The sequence below is a fragment of the Cervus elaphus genome, chromosome 13 (assembly GCF_910594005.1).
Source record: "Cervus elaphus chromosome 13, mCerEla1.1, whole genome shotgun sequence".
Classification (NCBI taxonomy): domain Eukaryota; kingdom Metazoa; phylum Chordata; class Mammalia; order Artiodactyla; family Cervidae; genus Cervus; species Cervus elaphus.
The window spans coordinates 69971055-69990290 of NC_057827.1; the positions used below are offsets into that span (position 1 = coordinate 69971055).

A 19236-nucleotide genomic window follows, 5' to 3' on the forward strand; every position below is an offset into this window, starting at 1 on the left:
CTTACCAATTAGTATGAACAACAGTCATATGGCTATCTTTGCAGTGAAATAAAACAAAGCAATTAAGCCAAGAAAGTGTCACAATAGAACCTGAATACCACCATTCTTCTGTTCAGCCCCAGAATCACAGTCTGTGAAATAACTATGGCAACAGCACTTTCAGACATCAAAATCCCACCAAAATCTTGCTGAGAAGTTATTGCCCATCTGTGCAAACACACAAAAATGCACACTGACAACCAGTTATGTAACTTCAACACAGCAACCTGGTGATATTTTAAGTTTCTATCTTGCTAAAAATTCTAAGTAACTCTTAGGCATATACACTGACATAGACTTTTCAAAATAGGATGCTGAGAAAGGAAGGATACATTTAAGACGTCTGTGCATGCTCAGTCATGTCCAACTCTTTGTGACCATGTGGACTGTAGCCCTCCAGGCTCCTCTGTCCATGGGATTTCCCAGGCAAGAATATTGGAGTGGATTGCCATTTCCTACTCTAGGGGATGTTCCTAATCCAGGGATCGAATCTGAATTTCCTGCACTGGCAGGCCAATTCTTTACCACTGAGCCACCTGGGAAGCCCTACATTTATGTTTAACACGGAGTCATCCCCAAATTCAAGATGGCGAAAACTATCGTCTTTTATCAGGTAGGTTCACCATGAGATCCTTTTAAATATTAAGCACCAACTGAGCTAAGCATCAGGTGAAAGTATTTAGCCTAATTCAACTTACTAACACCGCGAGCAGAAGGCCGTGGCTGTAGCAGACTCCTGTAAGTGACCGGCACAAAGGCCAGGAGCAGGACTTCTGAGTCAGTTTGCTTCCCAGCAGTGCTCTACCACTAAGTAACTGGGGCCCTTAGCCAAGTTTCTTTTCCTCCTGAGCCTCACTTCCCATAAACATGAAGACACCACCACAAAGCCTATAAGACACAACTGCTCTTGTTTAGCCTGCCAGGATCCTCCATCCATGGGATTCCCCAGGAAGAATACTGGGGTGGCTTGCCATTTCCTCCTCCAGGAGCCCTTCCTGACCCATGGATCGAACCCGCATCTCCTGCCTGGCAGGTGGGTTCTTTACCAGTGAGCCACCAGGGAAGCCCAGAGGCCACAGTGTTAGCACGTAATGATAAGCGCCGTTCACTGAGTGCTCACTACTACTAAATTAAATGTAGGAAGTTAAACAGCTGGAAAACGTTACTGCTGTACTTAATACTGTAGCCTTCAGAAGAGTTATTCCTAAAGATTATTGTTAATTTCAATAAAACTGTAATAACAAATCTTTCATATATGCATCTTTGTATGATCGAAGCTTTCCTTTTCCTTCTGTGAACTTTTTGGCACTCCAAAAGTTAGAAATAGTTTGATTATCTTAAATGGTAATATTATCTTTGTAATTTTTGTCTCAAAGAAACCAGAGTTTAAAAAAAACCAAAAAACTCCTCCAGTCCTGAGTGTTTTGTTTACTGAGTTAGGCTACAAAATAAAACCGGTCAAAATGACTTAACTGGGTTTCTCAGGTGGTGCTAATGGTAAGAACCTGCCTGCTAATGCAGGAGATACAAGAGACTCGGGTTTGATTCCTGGGTCAGGAAGATCCCCTGGAGAAGAAATAGCAACCCACCCTGGTATTCTTGCCTGGAGAATCCCATGGATAGAGAAGCCAGGAGCAGCCTGAAGGGCTACAGTTCAAGGAGTCACTAGAATTAAAAAAAAAAAAAAAATCTTCTCCAGTCCTTAGTGTTTTGTTTACGGAATTAGGCTAGAAATTAAAGCCAATCAAATGACTTAATTATTAACAATAATAATGAACATCCATTGAGCTGCTTCTATCAGTTCTATCATACCAAAATACTTGGGCAGTGAATGCACTTACTAAAAGATTGCCGAAACAAGTGATAGGTTGCGTCAACCTCTGATGCAGCCAATGAGAATATTATTGACCCTCATTAAAGTATATGCCACGTATCAACTATTAGACCAATCACAAACACTTGGAAAAGACCAGGACCAACTCATTTTACAGGTAAGAAAACAGAGGCTCAAAGAAATTTAAGTCCAAAGGTCACAGAGTTAGAAGTGGGGACTAGAACCTTAGCCTCTCTGCTTCCAGTTCACTGTTTTGTAAATTACATGAAAGCTGATGGTTTCAAAAGGAATCTATTTCAGAACCTCAAAATGTTTTCTACATCATTGAAAGTGAATACCTGAAATAACTGAATGTTTGTTTAATGAGAGCTAAATATTGAGCACAAACTAATGTAACCCACAGCCCCTAGTGAATATGCTGAAAGAGCTCCTAGGACAGAAATAAGTGGAATCAACTAATCACACTGCATGGTGTCTACTGGAGGTAAGGAGTCCCACTGCTAACATGACCGAAACACTACCACCAGAGTGCCTTTCTTACAAATAATACACACTTCAGAGCCATAGAACTTCCTTTACCCAAGTCAACAGTCCTTTCAAAGAGAAAAAAGTACCCTTAGCACCATGCTCCAGATACATTTCACCTGTGCACAAAAAGCTCTACAGCTGCAAAGTGTTCATTCTGTAGAAAAGAATGATGCTAATGATCAAGGCAGTTTTTCAGCCTTTTCATGCTCTGAACCAGGCTACCTTTATTAAAATCCTTATTTCTATCAAAGTTGTTTAGGTATGGCCTAAATGATTTCAGGTCCAGACGTTAGGGACCAGCCAACAAGTCATCTTTAAACTGTGGTCCCTTTTTCCCCCTGGGAAACTGTTTTAAAATGTCATCCATTGAAAAAAGGTGAATGACCACACATACTAGAATGCAATGATATTTTAATAACAGAAAATTCAAAAATATAACTTTGTTTAAAATTGACAGTCATGAAACTTGATGTAATAAGCAAATTGAAGACTTCTACAAAGACCTTATTGTGTCATATGAGAACATGGCAAGATATTCATTTCCAACAGCTGAGAGACTGGCTGCTGCAGTAAGTCATCTGATCAATTAAAAGTTATTACAGACACTACATACTAATTGCCAATTCTCAAGTAAGTAAAATAGCATACACTCTAAACCTATGTTGTTCAAGATAGCAGCCACTAGCTACATGTGCTACTGAGCACTTGAAATGTCCTAGTCTGAACTGAGGTGTGCTATATACATAGAACTTCACTGGATTTACAGTGGATTCACACTGGATTCACACTGGATTTCAAAACCTTAGTACCAAAAAAAAAGGAAAGTATCACTAGTAATTTTTTCATACTGATTATATGTTAGTTATAATATTTTTAATATATTGAGTTAACAAAATAAACTATTAAAAATAATACTAGTTACTAGACAAATTTGAATCACATCTGTGTGGCTCATTACATTCCTATTGGGTAGTGCTACTCTATACAAACTCTGCAAAATATGATCTAATCTTCCTTCAATGATTCACGATGATGATGATGATGAACACCAAATATATAATAAAGAAAAATCTTATTTATATCTTGGGGGCACAGTTTAAGACAGTACCAAGTAAGAATGGCATGTCCTTAAAACTTCTATGAAATTTACAACCAACCCCCAACTCCATTTATAGAGGAAGGACTCAATCTTAAAAGTCGTACTTAGGGAACAAGAAGGAAATACAAAAGTAAAGACCTTGAAAGTGGTACTAAGAGAAATACCATCTGTTTCTAGAAGGCATTTTAAAATAAAAGCACTGTGCTTTAAATACTTAATAGGCCTGTTTTTTAAAAACAGTATTTGATTATTATGAGTATCACAAAGAAATTTCCCAACTGCCAGCCAAGCAAACTTCTGAAAAGGAAAACCTGGTCAGGTAGACTAGAAATTCTAATTATGTGAAGCAGAGAAATAAAACATCTGAATGTATCATACGGAAAATGTAAGCCAAATTCCTTAACAGAGTATTTAAAATGAAACATCATACAATGATGAAATCAGTCAAAACTTTATAGGTGTGCTTCAATATTACTATAGTATCAATTACAGGATTTAGCTAAAAGTGGTTTCAAAATTCCAAAACACCATAATGCCTTTTCCAAATCTAGCCAGGGAGAATTAGGGAGAGAACTGTTTCCAAATGACTTATCTTGCAGAGGTTAAAATTAGAAATTGACAATTCAGAGCCATATTAACCATAAAGCATATCTGCATGGCATTCTGTTTAACAAGGACTTCTGGACACATCATCCTTTTTGATCCTCAGGACAGCCATCAGATATTGGTCTGTTTTTATCCCTACTTTAGAGGTAATTCCAGGCTTGGAGACCTTGAATTGTTCAAGGTCACATTGCTAAAAAGTAGCAGAACCAGTACTGGATCCTGGATCTTCTGATGCTGATCCAGTTCTTTCTTTACAAGACAATCATTCATTTAAAACCAAACATTTAGAAATACAACAAGCTCTAATGCCAAAGAAGGATCTAAGGATCAACTAGGTCAAATCTTAAGACTCTGCAAAGGCAATGCATTGGAATCAGTTGAAAAGGGCAGAAGAGATTACCAAGAGACAGGAAATGATTTGAAAGATCAGGGAGAAAAAAATCTAATCTAAATGTCCTTGGGTGCAGCACGGCGGAATAATAGTATTCAAGCAGAAAATGCAGAGAAACGGTACTTTCCTTCTGAAATGGATTTTCAATGTAGAAACTGTAGGCGAAATTGTTACTTTACTACAAATGTCTTTGAGAATTTTACTTAATATACAGGCACTCAGAAAACCAATACATCCAACTGGGTACCACCCGCCCTTCATTTTTTCATAAATCAAGACATTTACTTCACAAAAAGCCAGAATAGAAAAATTATAATTCAGCACTCATGGCTCTTTAGATGATAGGTAAAGGAAAAACTCCGGAAGGAGCCTGGCAATCTAACAAGCAGTGTCTGCTAGTAGAACGCATCCTTGAGGGCAGGACAAGGCGGCACCACAGCACAAATGAACCTAGCTCAACCTTCAAATCGGTGGCAACAGGCCAGATAACGCCAAATGTACAAATCTCGAAGGTACGGTAAAAGGGAATGCCTAACATGGCTCTCAAAATCCAGTCCCCAAGTAAATTCCTAAATACAACAGGATTTCAGAAATCACGAAAAGGACTACGGAGAAATGTGGGTTTCCAGCGTGGGAACACCACACGGGGGTGCCCACACTGCCGACTCCAAATACGACACCAGCAAATTTCAGACGGGGGGGGGCCCACAGAGGCGCCTCGAGACCCTGAAACGGGGCGAGCGCCAAACGACACCCCCGCCTCTCCGCCCGACCCCCCGCCAGGACGGACGGGGTGGGGCTGGGTGAACTGACCGGCTCCAATCCCACCTCCCGGCTTCCCCTCCCGGGTAGCCCTGCCGTGGAGGCTCGGCAGGAAAGGGCCGCGCTGGCGGCCGAGGGGGCGCCGGCCAGGGACACCCCCCCCCTGCCCCCGGACTCCCGACCACGCCGGCCCCCGCTCCAGGACCCCGCTGCAACCCCCGGCCCCCAGATCCCCGGACCCCCGACCCAGCCCGCGCTGACAGCCGGCGCCGCCCCACCTGCCCGCCCGCGGGGGGGGCGCCGAGACCGGGCGCGCCCGCCAGGCCACTTCCTTCCCCTCCCGCCCGGCCCGTCGAGCTCGCGCGGGCCCCCGGGGGCCGGGAGTCGCAGGAGGAAGGAGGTTTGGCCGGCCGCCCGTGAAGGAAGCCGCCGCCGCCGCCCGCACCCACCGGCATCATCGCGGCGCGGGTCCGCGGCGCCCTCGGCCGCCTGACAGGACGCTCGGCGCCGCGCCGTGCCCGCCGCTCCGGTCGCCCTCACAGGCCGCGCGCCCGCCGCCGCGCTCTCTGGCCCTCACGGGGAGGCGGCGGCTGCGGCGGGCTGCGGAGCCTGGCCGGCTCTGTCGCGGCAGCCGGCGCGCTGCGTCGCTGTCCCGGGACCGGCTGCCGTCGCCGCCACCTCCTCCAGCCGCCCGCCTCCCGCCGCCAGCCCGCGGACTCTCCTCAGCGCCCGCAGGCCCCGCCCCCAGCGCGTCGCCCCACACGGGGCCCGCCGCCCCCTCCGATTGGCCCTCCCGCGCAGGGGGCGGGGCATTCCCGCCCCGCCCCGCCCCGCCTCGCTCCCGAGCGCGGCCAGGTACGAGCGCGTCCGCGCTCCCGCGAGCGGGGGGTGGCGCGCCCGCTGCGGAAGCCGCTGCCCCGCCCCGCGGGCCGGCCTGTGGGTGCCTGGCTGTGCGCCGCCGCGGTCTCGGCTCCTCGGAGACCTCCGGCGTGGGGGAAACCGAGGCCCAGAGGAGGGAGGACCTGGCCGGGCACCGCAGCACGTCTCGGCGGGGCCACGGCTCGAACCCGGGCTCCGGGAGACCCGGCGCGGGCGGGGCGCATCCCGCGGCCACGGCGCGCGTGTGCCCCTCTGACCGCGTCCCGACCCCGGCCTCCAGGCGCCCCGGGGGGCTGCGGGGCTCGGTTTGGAAGGGGATGGGTGCGCCCCAGACCACGCGTGTGACCTGGCTCCGCATTGCTCAGCACGGACCCACGAGCCGGCGTGGCGCTCGGGCCCTGGGCACCTGTTCCCCGCCACCACCACCTACCCGCGGCTTCTGCCACCCTCCCGGGGCCCTTTCTCCACGGCCAGCCGACCTTCCCGGGCACGTGGCGGCTCTTCAGCCTTGGCACTTCCCGCAGGCGGTACCCCTGGCCTAGGACGCCTGCAGCACCTGTGCCAGCGTCCTTCAGAGGCGCAGACGTCCCGGGCGGCACGCAGTCTTCCTCTCCAGGGTCCTCTTCTGTCCTTACAGCCCTGTCTCACCAGCACCCCGGTCTGAACGCCTGAGTTACAGAGGCCAGGGCACGGCCACCCACGTGTCCAGGGCTGGGCTGGGGCTGAGAAGACCCTCAGTGCCCAGTGAGCATGCATCCTTTCTGTGCCCTCCACACTGTGCCATTCAGTGGAACCCTGACGAGATGGTGACCGGTGCACTCCACAGGCAGCCCTGAAACTCCCTGGAGCATCTGGAGTGAAGGGGTCTGTTTAGGGCCCCAAACCCACCTTGGGACTGGACCATAGAGATGACAGCAGGTGATGTCAGAGGGACGTCTCTAGGAACAGAGATGATCAGAGTCTATCCCTACCCTGTCTACTCCTTTGAGGGGCCTGAGCCGCTGGGTGGGGCTGAGGGACAAAGAGGGAGGAGGCTGGGGAGCCACCACCATCCTCTTCTTGGCTTCTTCTTCAGAGGCCAAGGCGGTTGGTTTGTGGTTGAGTGTAGACTTTCCAGTCAAACAGACACTGCCTCCGCCACGCCCTCAAGTATGATCTTAGACAAGCTGCACCTTCTCTGTTTATCTCAATTTGCCCATCTCTATAATGGGAGATTACAGAAATAATAACACCTGCCTCATGGGATTTAGGAAAATTCGGATGTGTATGAAAATCTCCCAGCACAGTTTGTGGCCCATGGGAGCAGCTCCATAAACAGTAGTTTTCTGTAATTATGCTATCCTTAGCAAGCAGGGCTTAGTATACAGAGGTAACCCAGGTAATCCCCTGGGAGAGGGATTACGCAGAAATTTTTAAATTTATACACGCTGGGCACCAATGGCTAGTGATACATCTCTTCTGGGAGAGAAGAGAGAGCTCTAGGTAATAACAGGAGATCCCAGGTTGAAGGTCAGAGACCTGGTTCTAACTCCAGCCCTGCTTCTGACTCCTCGTGTGGCCCTATGCAGCTTGCATCTCCTCTCTGGGTCTCAGTTTCCCCATGTCTAACTGGGGCAAGTCTAGAGTCAGTGATTGCTGAGGGCCTTTCAGCTCTGACACGCTCCAGTCCTGAGTCATGAAGGGGTGGGCACAGGCAAAGAACAGGCTTTCTCAGGGCACAGCAGAGAAGTGCCACCTGGGATGAGGTGGTCAAAATGAGCTCACTCTCCCGAGAAGGGGAAGCTAGGCCACTGGGCCCCCACTCTTGCCTGCAGGACCTGTGGGCACAGACGGAGGCAGCTGCCCCGCCCTCACACCGAGGTACCCTCTGTCCTCCAGGCAGGCACCCATGTGAGCTCAGCCAGGCTGCTCGGTGGCCAGGCACACAGGCTCTGGCTACTCTACTCCTTCTCTTCTCCATTCTGCTGCAACCTCCAAGCACCAGGCCCCATCACCTGGTATCTAGACCAAGGGCGTGCATAACTGGCGTGCATAACTGGCCTCCCCGCTCTGACCTCCTCCACGCCCAAACCATCCCACATGTGGACATAATCAGGTCAGGGATAAACAGCCTGTCTGTTTCCACATCACCCAGATTAAAGTTCACGAGAAGCCCTTCAGGAATCACTGTTGATGGTGGGATATGGTTCCCAGGGTGATGGAAGAAGATATCTAGGTTGTTCAAAGATGCACAAGGGTTCAGCAAAAGAGAGAGAGCGCCAGGCAGGAGATCCTATCCAGCCTAAGCACACTCGGCAAATCCTTGATAATTGTTAAATGTGGGTGATGGGTCCCTGGGATGTGCTTTTCTCTCTACTTTGTATGTTTGAACTATTTTATATTAAAAATTATTAAATAGTCTTTCAAGCAAGTTAAAAAGCCCATTTGGGGAGAAAGTATAGAGTCAAATTTGCATAAAGGAATTCTTGAAGGAGCAAGAACCCTAAGAAAGGATTGCAGGTAGGAGTGGGAACTGGGTGGATTAGGTCAGAAATCAGAGTGAGCATTTTCACTGTTACTTTTAAAAATAAACTTTGGGGCAGCTTTAGATGTACAGAAAACTTTCAAAGATAATTCAAAGTTCCCATATGCCTTCCCCCAAGCCCACTCTGTTTCCCTTGCTTTTAACATCTTATATTTGTGTGGTGTATGCATGCTCAGTCGCTTCAGTCGAGTTCAACTCTTTGCGATCTTGTGGACTGTAACCCACCAGGCTCCTCTGTCCGTGGGATTCTTTAGGCAAGAATACTGGAATGCCTTGCCCTGCCCTCCTCTAGGGGATCCCTGACCCAGGGGTTGAACTCCCATCTCCTTCAATTCCTGCACTGCAGGCACATACTACACTGCTGAGCCACCGAGGAAGCCCGATAGTGTGGTACATTCATTTAAACTAATGAACCAAAATCGATACATTTTTTATTAACTGAAGGCCACGGCATCACTGACTCAATGGACATGAGTTTGAGCAAACTCAGGGAGATGGTGAAGGACACGACAGCCTGGAGTGCTGCAGTTCATGGGGTTGTAAAGTCAGACACAACTTAGCAACTGAACACAGTAACTTATCTAGGATTCCCAGGTGGTGCTAGTGGTAAAGAACCGCCTGCTGGTGCAGGCGACGTTAGAGACTCGGGTACGATCCCTGGGTCAGGAAGGTCTCCTGGAGGTGGGCATGGCAACCCACTCCAGTATTCTTGTTTGGGAAATCCCATGGACAGGGGAACCTGGTGGGCTACAGTCCATGGCATTGCAGAGTCAGACATGACTGAAGCGACTTAGCACACACACGTTAGTTTACCCAGTGTCCTTTACTCTGGGATCCCCTCCAGGACACATTACATTTAGTCATCATGTGACCTTCAGTTCCTCTTGGCTGTGACAGTTTCCTGAACCTTCCTTATTTTATATGACCTTGACAATTTTGAAGAATACTGGTTAGGTATTTGGGAGAATATTCATTGGAAGGGCTGATGCTGAAGTTGAAACTCCAATACTTTGGCAACCTGATGTAAAGAACTGACTCATTGGAAAAGACCCTGATGCTGCCAAATATTGAAGGCAACAGGAGAAGGGGATGACAGAGGATGAGATGGTTGGATGGCATCACTGACTTGATGGACATGAGTGAACAAGCTCTGGGAGATGGTGATGGGCAGGGAAGCCTGGCGTGCTGCAGTCCATGGGATCACAAAGAGTCGGACCTGACTAAGCGACTGAACTGAACTGAGAATATTTCTCAATTGCTATCTATCTGATATTTTCTTCATGATTCGCTTGAGTTTATGGGATTTGGGGAGGAATATCACAGGGATAAAATGCTATGATCATCACATACTATCAACATGCAGTTTCACTGGTTGACGCTGACCTGCGCATCTAGTCACTATGACTTTTTCTGTTTGGTTTTTGAACCAGGTTAATATAGTAGGATTTAAAATTCAAAAATTTCAATCTTAAGACCTATGTTAGTCTTAACAACAGAAATTTATTTTCTCACAGTTCTGGAGGTTGGAAGTCCCACCTCAAGGTGTTGGCAAGTCTGGGTTCCTCTGAGGCTTCTCTGCTCAGCTTGCAGATGGCTGCCCCCTTGCCAGCCCCTCACATGGTCTTTTCTCTTTGTGCATGGTGTTCCTTTATCCCTGGTTTCTCTCCCTCTTTTAATTTATTAAAAAAAAACTTTATTTATTTGGCTGTGCCAGGTCTTCGTTGCAGCCTGTGAGGTCTTCAATCTTTGTTGTGGCATGAAGGATCATTAGTTACAGCATGGGACCTAGTTCCCTGACCAGGGATCAAACCTGGGTCCCCCACATTCGAAGCTCGGAGCCTTAGCTACTGGACCACCAGGGAAGTCCCTCTCCCTCTTTTTATAAGGTCATCAGTCTACTGGGGCTTCCCAGGTGGCGCTGGTGGTAAAGAACCCATCCGCCAATGCAGGAGACACAAGTGACTCCAGTTCGATGCCTGGGTCAGGAAGATCTCCTGGAGGAGGGCATGGCAACCCACTCCGGTATTCTTGCCTGGAGAACCCCATGGACAGGTGCCCGGCAGGCTACAAGTCCATGGGGTCACAGAGAGTCAGACACGACTGAAGCCACTTAGCACGCACGCTCTGTCTACTGGATTAGGGCCCAACATCGGATCTGTTTAATCTTGATTACCTCTTTAAAGGCCATATCTTCAAAGACAGTCACATTCAGAGGTGTGTTAGGGGTTAGGAGGTCAACATATGAATCTTGTGGGGGACACAATTCAGTCCCTAACAAGACAGTTCATAGCCTGGCCCCAGTCTACCTTTTCAGGTTAATCTCCTATGCCCCCAGCACCCCACACCTGGCTTTTGATGTTGCTTGGGGTTTTTTGGCTGCTCAGCTTGTAGAATCTTAGTTTCTCCAATCAGAGATTGAATCTGGGCCCCAGGAAGCAAAAGCTCTGAGTCCTAACCACTGAGCCATCAGGGAATTCCCACATATCTGGATCTTATACATCAGCCATCCAGAGGCCAGGCCCTCCTCTCCTCCAAGACCCTACTCCTGCAAAGGTGCTTCTGCCAATTTTCTCAAGAATTGTTACCTGCTCTTGTCACAATTCAAATCCTTCCTCTTCTTCAAGGTTTTTCCAGATTCCCCCCAGGAAGACTCAGCTCTGCCACCTTCTCCCAGACTGCTTAGACCTGGCTCACTCATCACAACCTGGAGACATATCTGTCTCCCCCAGGGGCCAGCAGGCTTGTTCAGGAAATAAGTGTTCACTGGCCTTCTCCCATGTGCCCAGCACTGGTCGAGGCTCTGGCAACATAACCTTGAGTAAGATAGACACGGTCCCTGTCCTCAGGGAGCTTATATTCTGGTCTGGGAGAAAATGATAAACGAGAACACAAGTAAAGTCACTCTTCAAATGCTGGTAAGCATACAAAGAAAATGAAATAAACCCAGATTCATGTTACAGAGATGGCTGCTTTTGCCAGGAGAAGGTGACATTTGAGATGGGGCTTGAATACTGAGCAGGCAGCCTTCTGGGGCTCCTGGGGAGGGGTGTGTGAAGGAGGAGAGTGGGTGAGAAAGGAAGGAGGTAGGGGGAGCTCTGGGGGCAGCCCCGGGGTGCAGCGGGCAGAGCAGGGGAGGAGGGAGGTGAGGTCAGGTTGGGGTTTGCGGGCCATGAGTCTGGCTCTTATTCTGGGTGGAGAGAGAGACCAGGTTGGTGTTTTTCAATGCCCACTGGCCACCATGGGGAGGCTGGCTGGCATATGCCAAGAGGAGGGGAGGAGGCCCCTGAAGGGGACTAAGGTGGGGGTGCTGGTGCAGCGAAGGGGTCCCCTTTGGAATGTGCTTTGAAGGGTGGGACTTGGAAAGGAGAGAAAGGGACCTGGGACAGCCCGGTGCTTGGGCACGGGGTCCGAGCAGGCCGTCTAGTGCCCACAGAGCCCTCTGCAAGTAGGAGCCAGTAGGTCCCATGCTGACATCCTGCTTTGTCATGCCCACCGAAGGGCCACACACAAGTCAGGACTCCTCTTCCTCTGAGTCCAGACCCCACTGGGCCCTTCATTGACCCAGCACTGCAGGCAGCCAGGCACGTCTGGGGCCTCTCCCCTGCTCGGCCCACCCCCCAACTGCTGTCCACCCCGCCCCTTTTCTCCCCCTGCCCTACTCCCAGCTGGAAACACCCTCACCTCTCCGCTCCATTCAGACCCTTTTCTGCTAAAGGGGTTTTTCTATGTGGAAATTATACCTGCCCACTGCCTCTCAGGGACCCCTCAGTGGCTTCCTCAGGGGGTAGAGACAGAAACACCACTTTGCTGACAAAAGGTGTGCTGAGTCGCCTCAGTTGTGTCTGACTCGCTGCGACCCCGTGGACTCTAGCCCACCGGGCTCCTCAGTCCATGGGATTCTCCAGGCAAGAATACTGGAGTGGGTGGCCATTTCCTCCTCCAAGTGATCTTCCCGACCCAGGGATTGAACACCTCCCCCCTCCTCCCCGTATTGGCTGGCAGATTCTTTATCATTAGCGCCACCTGCGAAGCCCGACGTGGCAGGTGATAAGTTAAAGTCCTGGGGATTTAGGCCTTCTGTGCCCAGGCTTATTACCCACTGCGGGACAGCCCCTCCCACCTCCACCCGCCCCAGGCCAGCTCCTACCCCTCCCACTCCGCCCCCCGGCAGCCCTCCACCCGCACAATCCCTGCGTCTCCCCTCCCTCCCCGGGTGTGTGGGAGGAATGGGGGGACGGGAAGGAGGCTAGTGTGTTCCGCCCCCGCGGTTCCCGGGGAAACCGGTTTCCACAAACCTTGGCTGCGAACCAATCGTGGTTCCGTTCGCTCCTCTGGGGCATCAGAATAGTAATATTTTCGGTGATCAAGGTTAGAAAAGAACTTGACAGGAAGGCAGCCAGCGGTCTGTTTCTCCGTTTCGCTCTGCTGGACGCGGCCCTGCGGGGGTGTGTCCGCCACGGGGTCCCCCGCCGCCCAGCACCGAGTGGCGCTCTCCGCGCGCCCCCGCGCCGCCTCCGTCTCGGGAGCGCACGGCCGACCCCGCAGCAGCAGGCCGCCGAACCTCAGCGCGGGGTCAGCTGGGTGGCTGTGCCCATGCCCACACAGGCCCCTGCTGCTGCCACTGGGCCGAGGTGCTGGGTCACCGCCCCGGCGCGGGCGGGGGCGGGGGGCGTCGTTGGCCGAGGGGCGCCCCTGCCCAGGACGCGGTCAGCGCTTTATACACCGAAGCCTCGGCTCATCCCTGCGGACACTTCGTGAGGCCGGTGTCGTCTGAAGCCCAGAGAGGGTTCGTCACTCGTGCAGGGCCAGGGCGCGGGGACCTACAGTGCCCGGGGCTCGAACCTGGCAGAGCAGACGCCCGTCCCGCGGCAGCCGGGCCAGGCGAGCTCTCGGAGACTCGGGGGCTCTCGGCGCCAACGCCTCCGCCTCGAGTGGGAGGGGCCTCCGGGTGGGCGTGGCCCCGGTGGGCGGGGCATCCTGTGGGCGGGGTTTCACCCCAGGTTGGCGGGGCGGGGTCCACGCGGTACTTCGCCTTGACGGACAGTCGCACACACATCACCCTACACCACACACCTGTCTCTGTCTCTCTTTCTCTCTCTCTCTCTCACATACACACACCCCTCATCCTGGTGTGAGACCTAAATCGCTATCTCCTCTCTTCCTGGGGTCCGCTTAGGGGCCCCATGGGAAGAAGAGAAGGCAGTGCTGGGTCTGGACACTCATTCCGTCGTTTATGGATGCATTCATTTCCGACCTTGACTGTGTCCTCCGTGCTGGCCTCAAGGCCCCCAGGTTGCGGTTCGCTGCCTACAGGAAGCTTGCTGGAGGTCGTGACCAGTGCAGGTTGGGCAATTCCGTCTCCAGGTTTCTGTTCTTCCTCAAGCGTCCTGCCCTTGGCGGCCCCTCCTCTACTCCCGCAACACCCTGGCCTCCGCTCCCGCCCAGCCCAGCCGCTGTGCAGTGACCCCTGGTCAGCCAGCCCTCCCCGCCCCCCACCCCTGCTCTCCCACAGTTCAGGTGCTTCCAGTTCCCCCATTATTCATGACACTGTCACATCAGTCAGGGCCCTTGGGAAAACAGATGGCTTCCGCGAATCAGGGAAATTCCAGGAGGATTATTTACAAAGGGGACTACTTAGCAAATGGGCGGGGCCACGGGGGGTTAAGGGAACCAGCGGATGAGTCCAGCCCTCCAGGACCAGCGCAGGGGGGACAGTCACCAACCCCAGGGCTGGAGGGAAACACCAGGGGAGGTCCCCAGAAAATGAAAAAGAAGACTCACCAAGGGGGCACCTGACCCTGACCTTAAGAGCAATGACATTCAATCAAGTGCCAGCCTGTCCAAGGCCCCCTGACCTCCCAGGAGGGCACTTCACTGAGCCAGCCCACTGGGTTCTCAGTGCCGGGAGGCTGTGGATACAGGTCATGGAGATGGGCTTCCTCCAGCAGGAGACAAGATTCAAACATAGTTGTGATGCTAAATCCTGCACTCTATACACACCTTGCCTTATTTTGTGAGCTTAGAATCCATTTCACAATTACCGATTGGATATTTTGTAGCAAGAAGTTAACCAGATGAGCTTTCAGACAGGACCTGTGCTTGGATAGTGGAGCTCCACCACCTGCTATTTAGGTCTGGCTGTGTAATTTTGGGGAAGTTACGTAAACTTTCTGTGCCTCAGTTTGTTCATCTGTAAAATGGGGATAACGGTGCCTTCCTCAAGGATTTTTGTCTGGATTACACACAGTGATGAGTGTGGCACACCGTGAATGCCAAGTGGGCATTTGCTGTCACCCTGAACTAGGTGAGGTGCTGCTGCCAGATCAGGAGGATCCCTGGCTTCAGAGCCACTGCCCCCATCCACAGTTCTGCAGCCTTGGGTGCCTAGGCATGCCAGCCTGACCTTAAAAAGCCCTCACCAGCTGAAGAGCAGAGCCTTCTCTTCTCTGTCTCTCTCCCCCTGGCCCCCCTCCTCAGCCTCCTCCGCACAGACACAACACAACACAAGCTGGAACAGGGCGATCTGTCCTTTCTACCAGCCCCAGAGAAGGCAGCTGGTGGCACTCCTCTTGGTATGTGGGGATAAAGTGACTGACTGCTACCACTTGTACCCAGGTGCCTGAGACGATTCTGTACAAGTTCGGGAATTTCCTCCAAGTGGATAAGGACCCCTGATATGCCTCCAAGTGACGCTGAAGGGTAATCGCCAACCCTTAGCCTGCCTGGCTGAGCAAGGGGGGCGGTGTTGCTGAATGAGGTGTGAAGAGCACAGTAAGGCCATGTGGGAGCCTTGCTGGAGAACATTGGTCTTGACAGATGGGCCCTGCTGGGCCAGAAGGGGATGTACACGGCACGTGGGCACACACACACCCACACACACACGTATGGGTCACAGCCCATCACTTGCTTGTCATCTCCCCAATCAGCTTCTAATGCTCCCTACGTGTAACAAGTGATTACAGTCAGAAAGATCTGATTCAAATTCCAATTAAAAAGCCCAATTTATATTATTATCAAGATAATTTGTGGACTTGAGTTCTCAAAATTTTTATTTATCTGTTTAATTTTGGTTCCACTGGGCCTTTGCACTGGCTTCTCATTGTGGTGACTTCTCTCCTGGAGCACAGGCTCTAGGGTGTGGGCTCTGGAATTATGACACACAGACTTAGTTGCCCCGTGGCATGTGTAATCTTCCCGGACCAGGGATCAAACCGTGTCCCCTGCATTGGCAGTCAGATTCTTATCCACTGTGCCACCAGGGAAGTACTCTCTGGACTTGATTTTTCACCAGATTTTTAACTAATGCAAATAGTATGCCAATACTTCTGATGGACGACTCACAGGCCCATCTCTGACTCACATGCCCCAGAGGGGAACCTCTTTCAATTATTTTGTGTGTGTGAGAGAGAGACCTTCATATTTATGAAAATTATGCTGATGTTGTTATTTCTTGAATTTTCAGTTCAGCGTATTATCAACTGTCTCCCTACTATGGCAAATGAGAATTTAGCAACCTTACTTGCCTCTCCCAAAACGTCTTTTCCCTTTTCACAGCATAGCTATATCATATTTCTGGTTTAAGCAATATTCAGAATTTCATTATGTTACCTTTATAAATACTGTTCACGGCTGAGCTAAGCTGTGTACGGACTGTTTTGCTAGGACACGTGTTTTGTTAGCGCATGTTATCTCACTGGTGATTGGTGGGCAGGGCCATGACATCAGCGCAACCTGGGTCTCTCTTACACAATTTTCCCCAGCGTGTTAATGTTTTTGAGGTCAGCAGAGACAAGAATCCAAACAATTAAAAGAGGTCCTTAGTGGGATGTTTTGAGAGAACAGCATCGAAACATGTATATTATCTAGGGTGAAACAGATCACCAGCCCAGGCTGGATGCATGAAGACAAGTGCTCGGGGCTGGTGCACTGGGAAGACCCAGAGGAATCGGGTGGAGAGGGAGGTGGGAGGGGGGATCGGGATGGGGAACACATGTAAATCCATGGCTGATTCATGTCAATGTATGACAAAAACCACTACAATATTGTAAAGTAATTAGCCTCCAACTAATAAAAATAAATGAAAAAAAAAAAGAGGTCCTTAGTAGTATATGAAGGCCTTAAAAAGCTAAGGTAAGCTGGAAAATCCCATAGGAAGTCTTTCCTTAGTGCAAGAAACGTGCTGTAGGGCCATTTCCATCCTCTCCGTGTTCAGTCTGGCTGGGGAAGCTGAGCCTGCCGATGAAGAAGCTGCAAAGATGTGCCCTTCTATTAAAACATTTCTTAAAAAAAAATTCACTTGGCTGCCTTGGGTCTTAGTTGCCGCGGGCAGGCTCTTTCAAAGCTGTGCACAATCTCTTTACTCGTGGTACTCCAGCCTAGGTGCTCCAGGGCATCTGGGATCTTAGTTCCCTGACCAGGGATGGAGCCTGCCTCTGCTTTCTTAGCCACTGGACCACTAGGGACGCTTCAAAACGTTTTGCTTTTGATGGATAAACAGAGCTACCTCCAGACTGTAATTTTTTTTAAAGGTTTATTTATTTTTGGCTGTGCTGTGTCTTCAATGGTGTGTGAGGGCTTCTCGTTGCAAAGCATGGGGCTCGAGGGCTTGTGGGCTTCAGTAGCTTCGGTGTGTGGGCTCTGTAGTTGTGACTCATGGGCTTAGTTTGCTCCTGGGCATGTTGCATCCTCCTGGACCAGGAATCAGACCCGTGTCCCCTACATCGGCAGGCAAATTCTTAACAACTAGACCACCAGGGAAGCCCTCCAAACTGTATTTTTATTGTTGATTAAACTGGTCTCTTTTAGAGGCGAACATCTTCAAGGGTCAGCATCTCTGAGAAGGAAGCAGAAGCCTGAAGACTAAGACTGCATAGGGAGGCTAGATGCTGATGCCAGAGGAGAAATGACTGTGCTAGTATCTTTATTAGTATCGTTGTTGTGTGTGTTAGGGCTCTGCTTACAAAGCTGTGCAAAATATATTCTTAATCAAGGATGTGATTAGAAAGATTAGAAAGATTAGAAAGAATTTTTATGACTCAATAATAAGACAAACAACCCAATAAAACCCGAACAAAAGATTTTGAAGAGATACTTCAGCAGAGATAGCGATGACCTATAAGCACATGAAAAGATCATCATTGGTCCTCATCATGAGATACCATCACACACCAGCTATAAAGACTAAAATGATTGAATCACAATGTCAAGTGTTGACAAGGAAGTGGGACACATGGAACTCTCATACAGGGCTGCTGGGAATGCAAAACGGTTCAGCCCCTTGGGAAACGTTGTGCATTTTCTTTTCTTCCTTTTTTGAAAAATTTATTCATTTTATTGAAGGATGATTGCTTTACAGAATTTTGCTGTTTTCTGTCAAACCTCAACAAGAATCAGCCATAGGTGTACACATATCCCTTCCGGTTTGAACCGCCCTCTCCTCTCCCGCCCCATCCCACCCCTCTAGGTTGATACAGAGCCCCTGTTTGAGTTTCCTGAGACATACAGCAAATTCCCGTTGGCTGTCTATTTTACACATGGTAATGTAAGTTTCCATGTTATTCTTTTCATGCATCTCACACTCTGTAATTTACTTTCTTAAATTGAGGTATAGGCAGGCGCTTTCGGCGGCGAATCGGCGGTTTCCGGTTCCGCCGGCCCTCTTTCTCTTCAACCAGGCGGCCGAGCAGCAGACGCAGAGATGCAGATCTTTGTGAAGACCCTGACGGGCAAGACCATCACCCTTGAGGTCGAGCCCAGTGACACCACTGAGAATGTCAAAGCCAAAATCCAAGACAAGGAGGGCATCCCACCTGACCAGCAGCGTCTGGTCTTCGGGGGCACACAGCTGGAGGATGGCGCGCTCTGTCAGACTACAGTATCCAGAAAGAGTCCACCCTGCACTTGGTGCTCCGTCTGCGAGGCGGCATCACTGAGCCTTCCCTCCGCCAGCTCGCTCAGAAATACAACTGCGACAAGATGATCTGCTACAAGTGTTACGCCCGCCTGCACCCCCGTGCTGTCAACTGCCGCAAGAAGAAGTGCGGCCACACCAACAACCTGCGCCCCGAGAAGAAGGTCAAGTAAAGCTCCTCCGCCGGCTTCTCCTTTGCCCGCAGGGCGGCCTCCTGCCCAAGCCCCGTGGTCCTGGGGCGTCAATAAAGTTTCCCTTTCATTGACTGGAGCAGTAAAAAAAAAAAAAAAATTGAGGTATGGTTGGACTTCCCTGTTGGTACAGTGGATAAGAATCTGCCTGCTAATGCAGGGGACATGGGTTTGATCCCTGGTCAGGGAAGATTCCACATGCCATGGAGCAACAAAGCCCATGCACCACAACTTCTGAGCCCATTGTGGGCTCGACAGCGCTAGAGCGCTAGGCAACAAGAGGAGGCAGTGCAGCGAGAAGCCTGCGCACCACAGCCAAGAGAAGCCCCTGATCACTGCAACTAGAGAAAGCCCAGATGCAGCAATGGAGGCCCAGTGCGGTGAAAAATAAAATTAATTAGTTGAAACATTGAGTATAGTTGATTTACAATATTGTCTTAGTTTCAGGTATACAGAAAAGTGATTCAGATATG

The 19236-nt window shown here is 50.4% G+C and overlaps 1 protein-coding gene and 1 pseudogene across 3 annotated transcripts in view; one reads left to right on the forward strand and one right to left on the reverse strand.

The window, feature by feature from the left end:
- Positions 1–5996, reverse strand: part of PPP1R13B (protein phosphatase 1 regulatory subunit 13B) — a 69573-nt gene extending 63577 nt beyond the window's left edge. The window contains exon 1 of one of the 2 annotated variants that reach the window (XM_043921718.1): positions 5709–5996. In XM_043921718.1, the coding sequence (XP_043777653.1) occupies positions 5709–5717 (9 nt within the window). In that variant the 5' untranslated portion in view covers positions 5718–5996. The remainder of the gene's footprint in view (positions 1–5708) is intronic. The other variant, XM_043921719.1, reaches the window with a different exon arrangement.
- A 7291-nt stretch (positions 5997–13287) lies between these two features.
- LOC122706517 lies at positions 13288–18847 on the forward strand (annotated as a pseudogene). Its single transcript, XR_006344403.1, has 2 exons — positions 13288–13293; positions 18349–18847. The product of XR_006344403.1 is annotated as a ubiquitin-60S ribosomal protein L40-like (transcript).
- Positions 18848–19236: the final 389 nt, after the last annotated feature.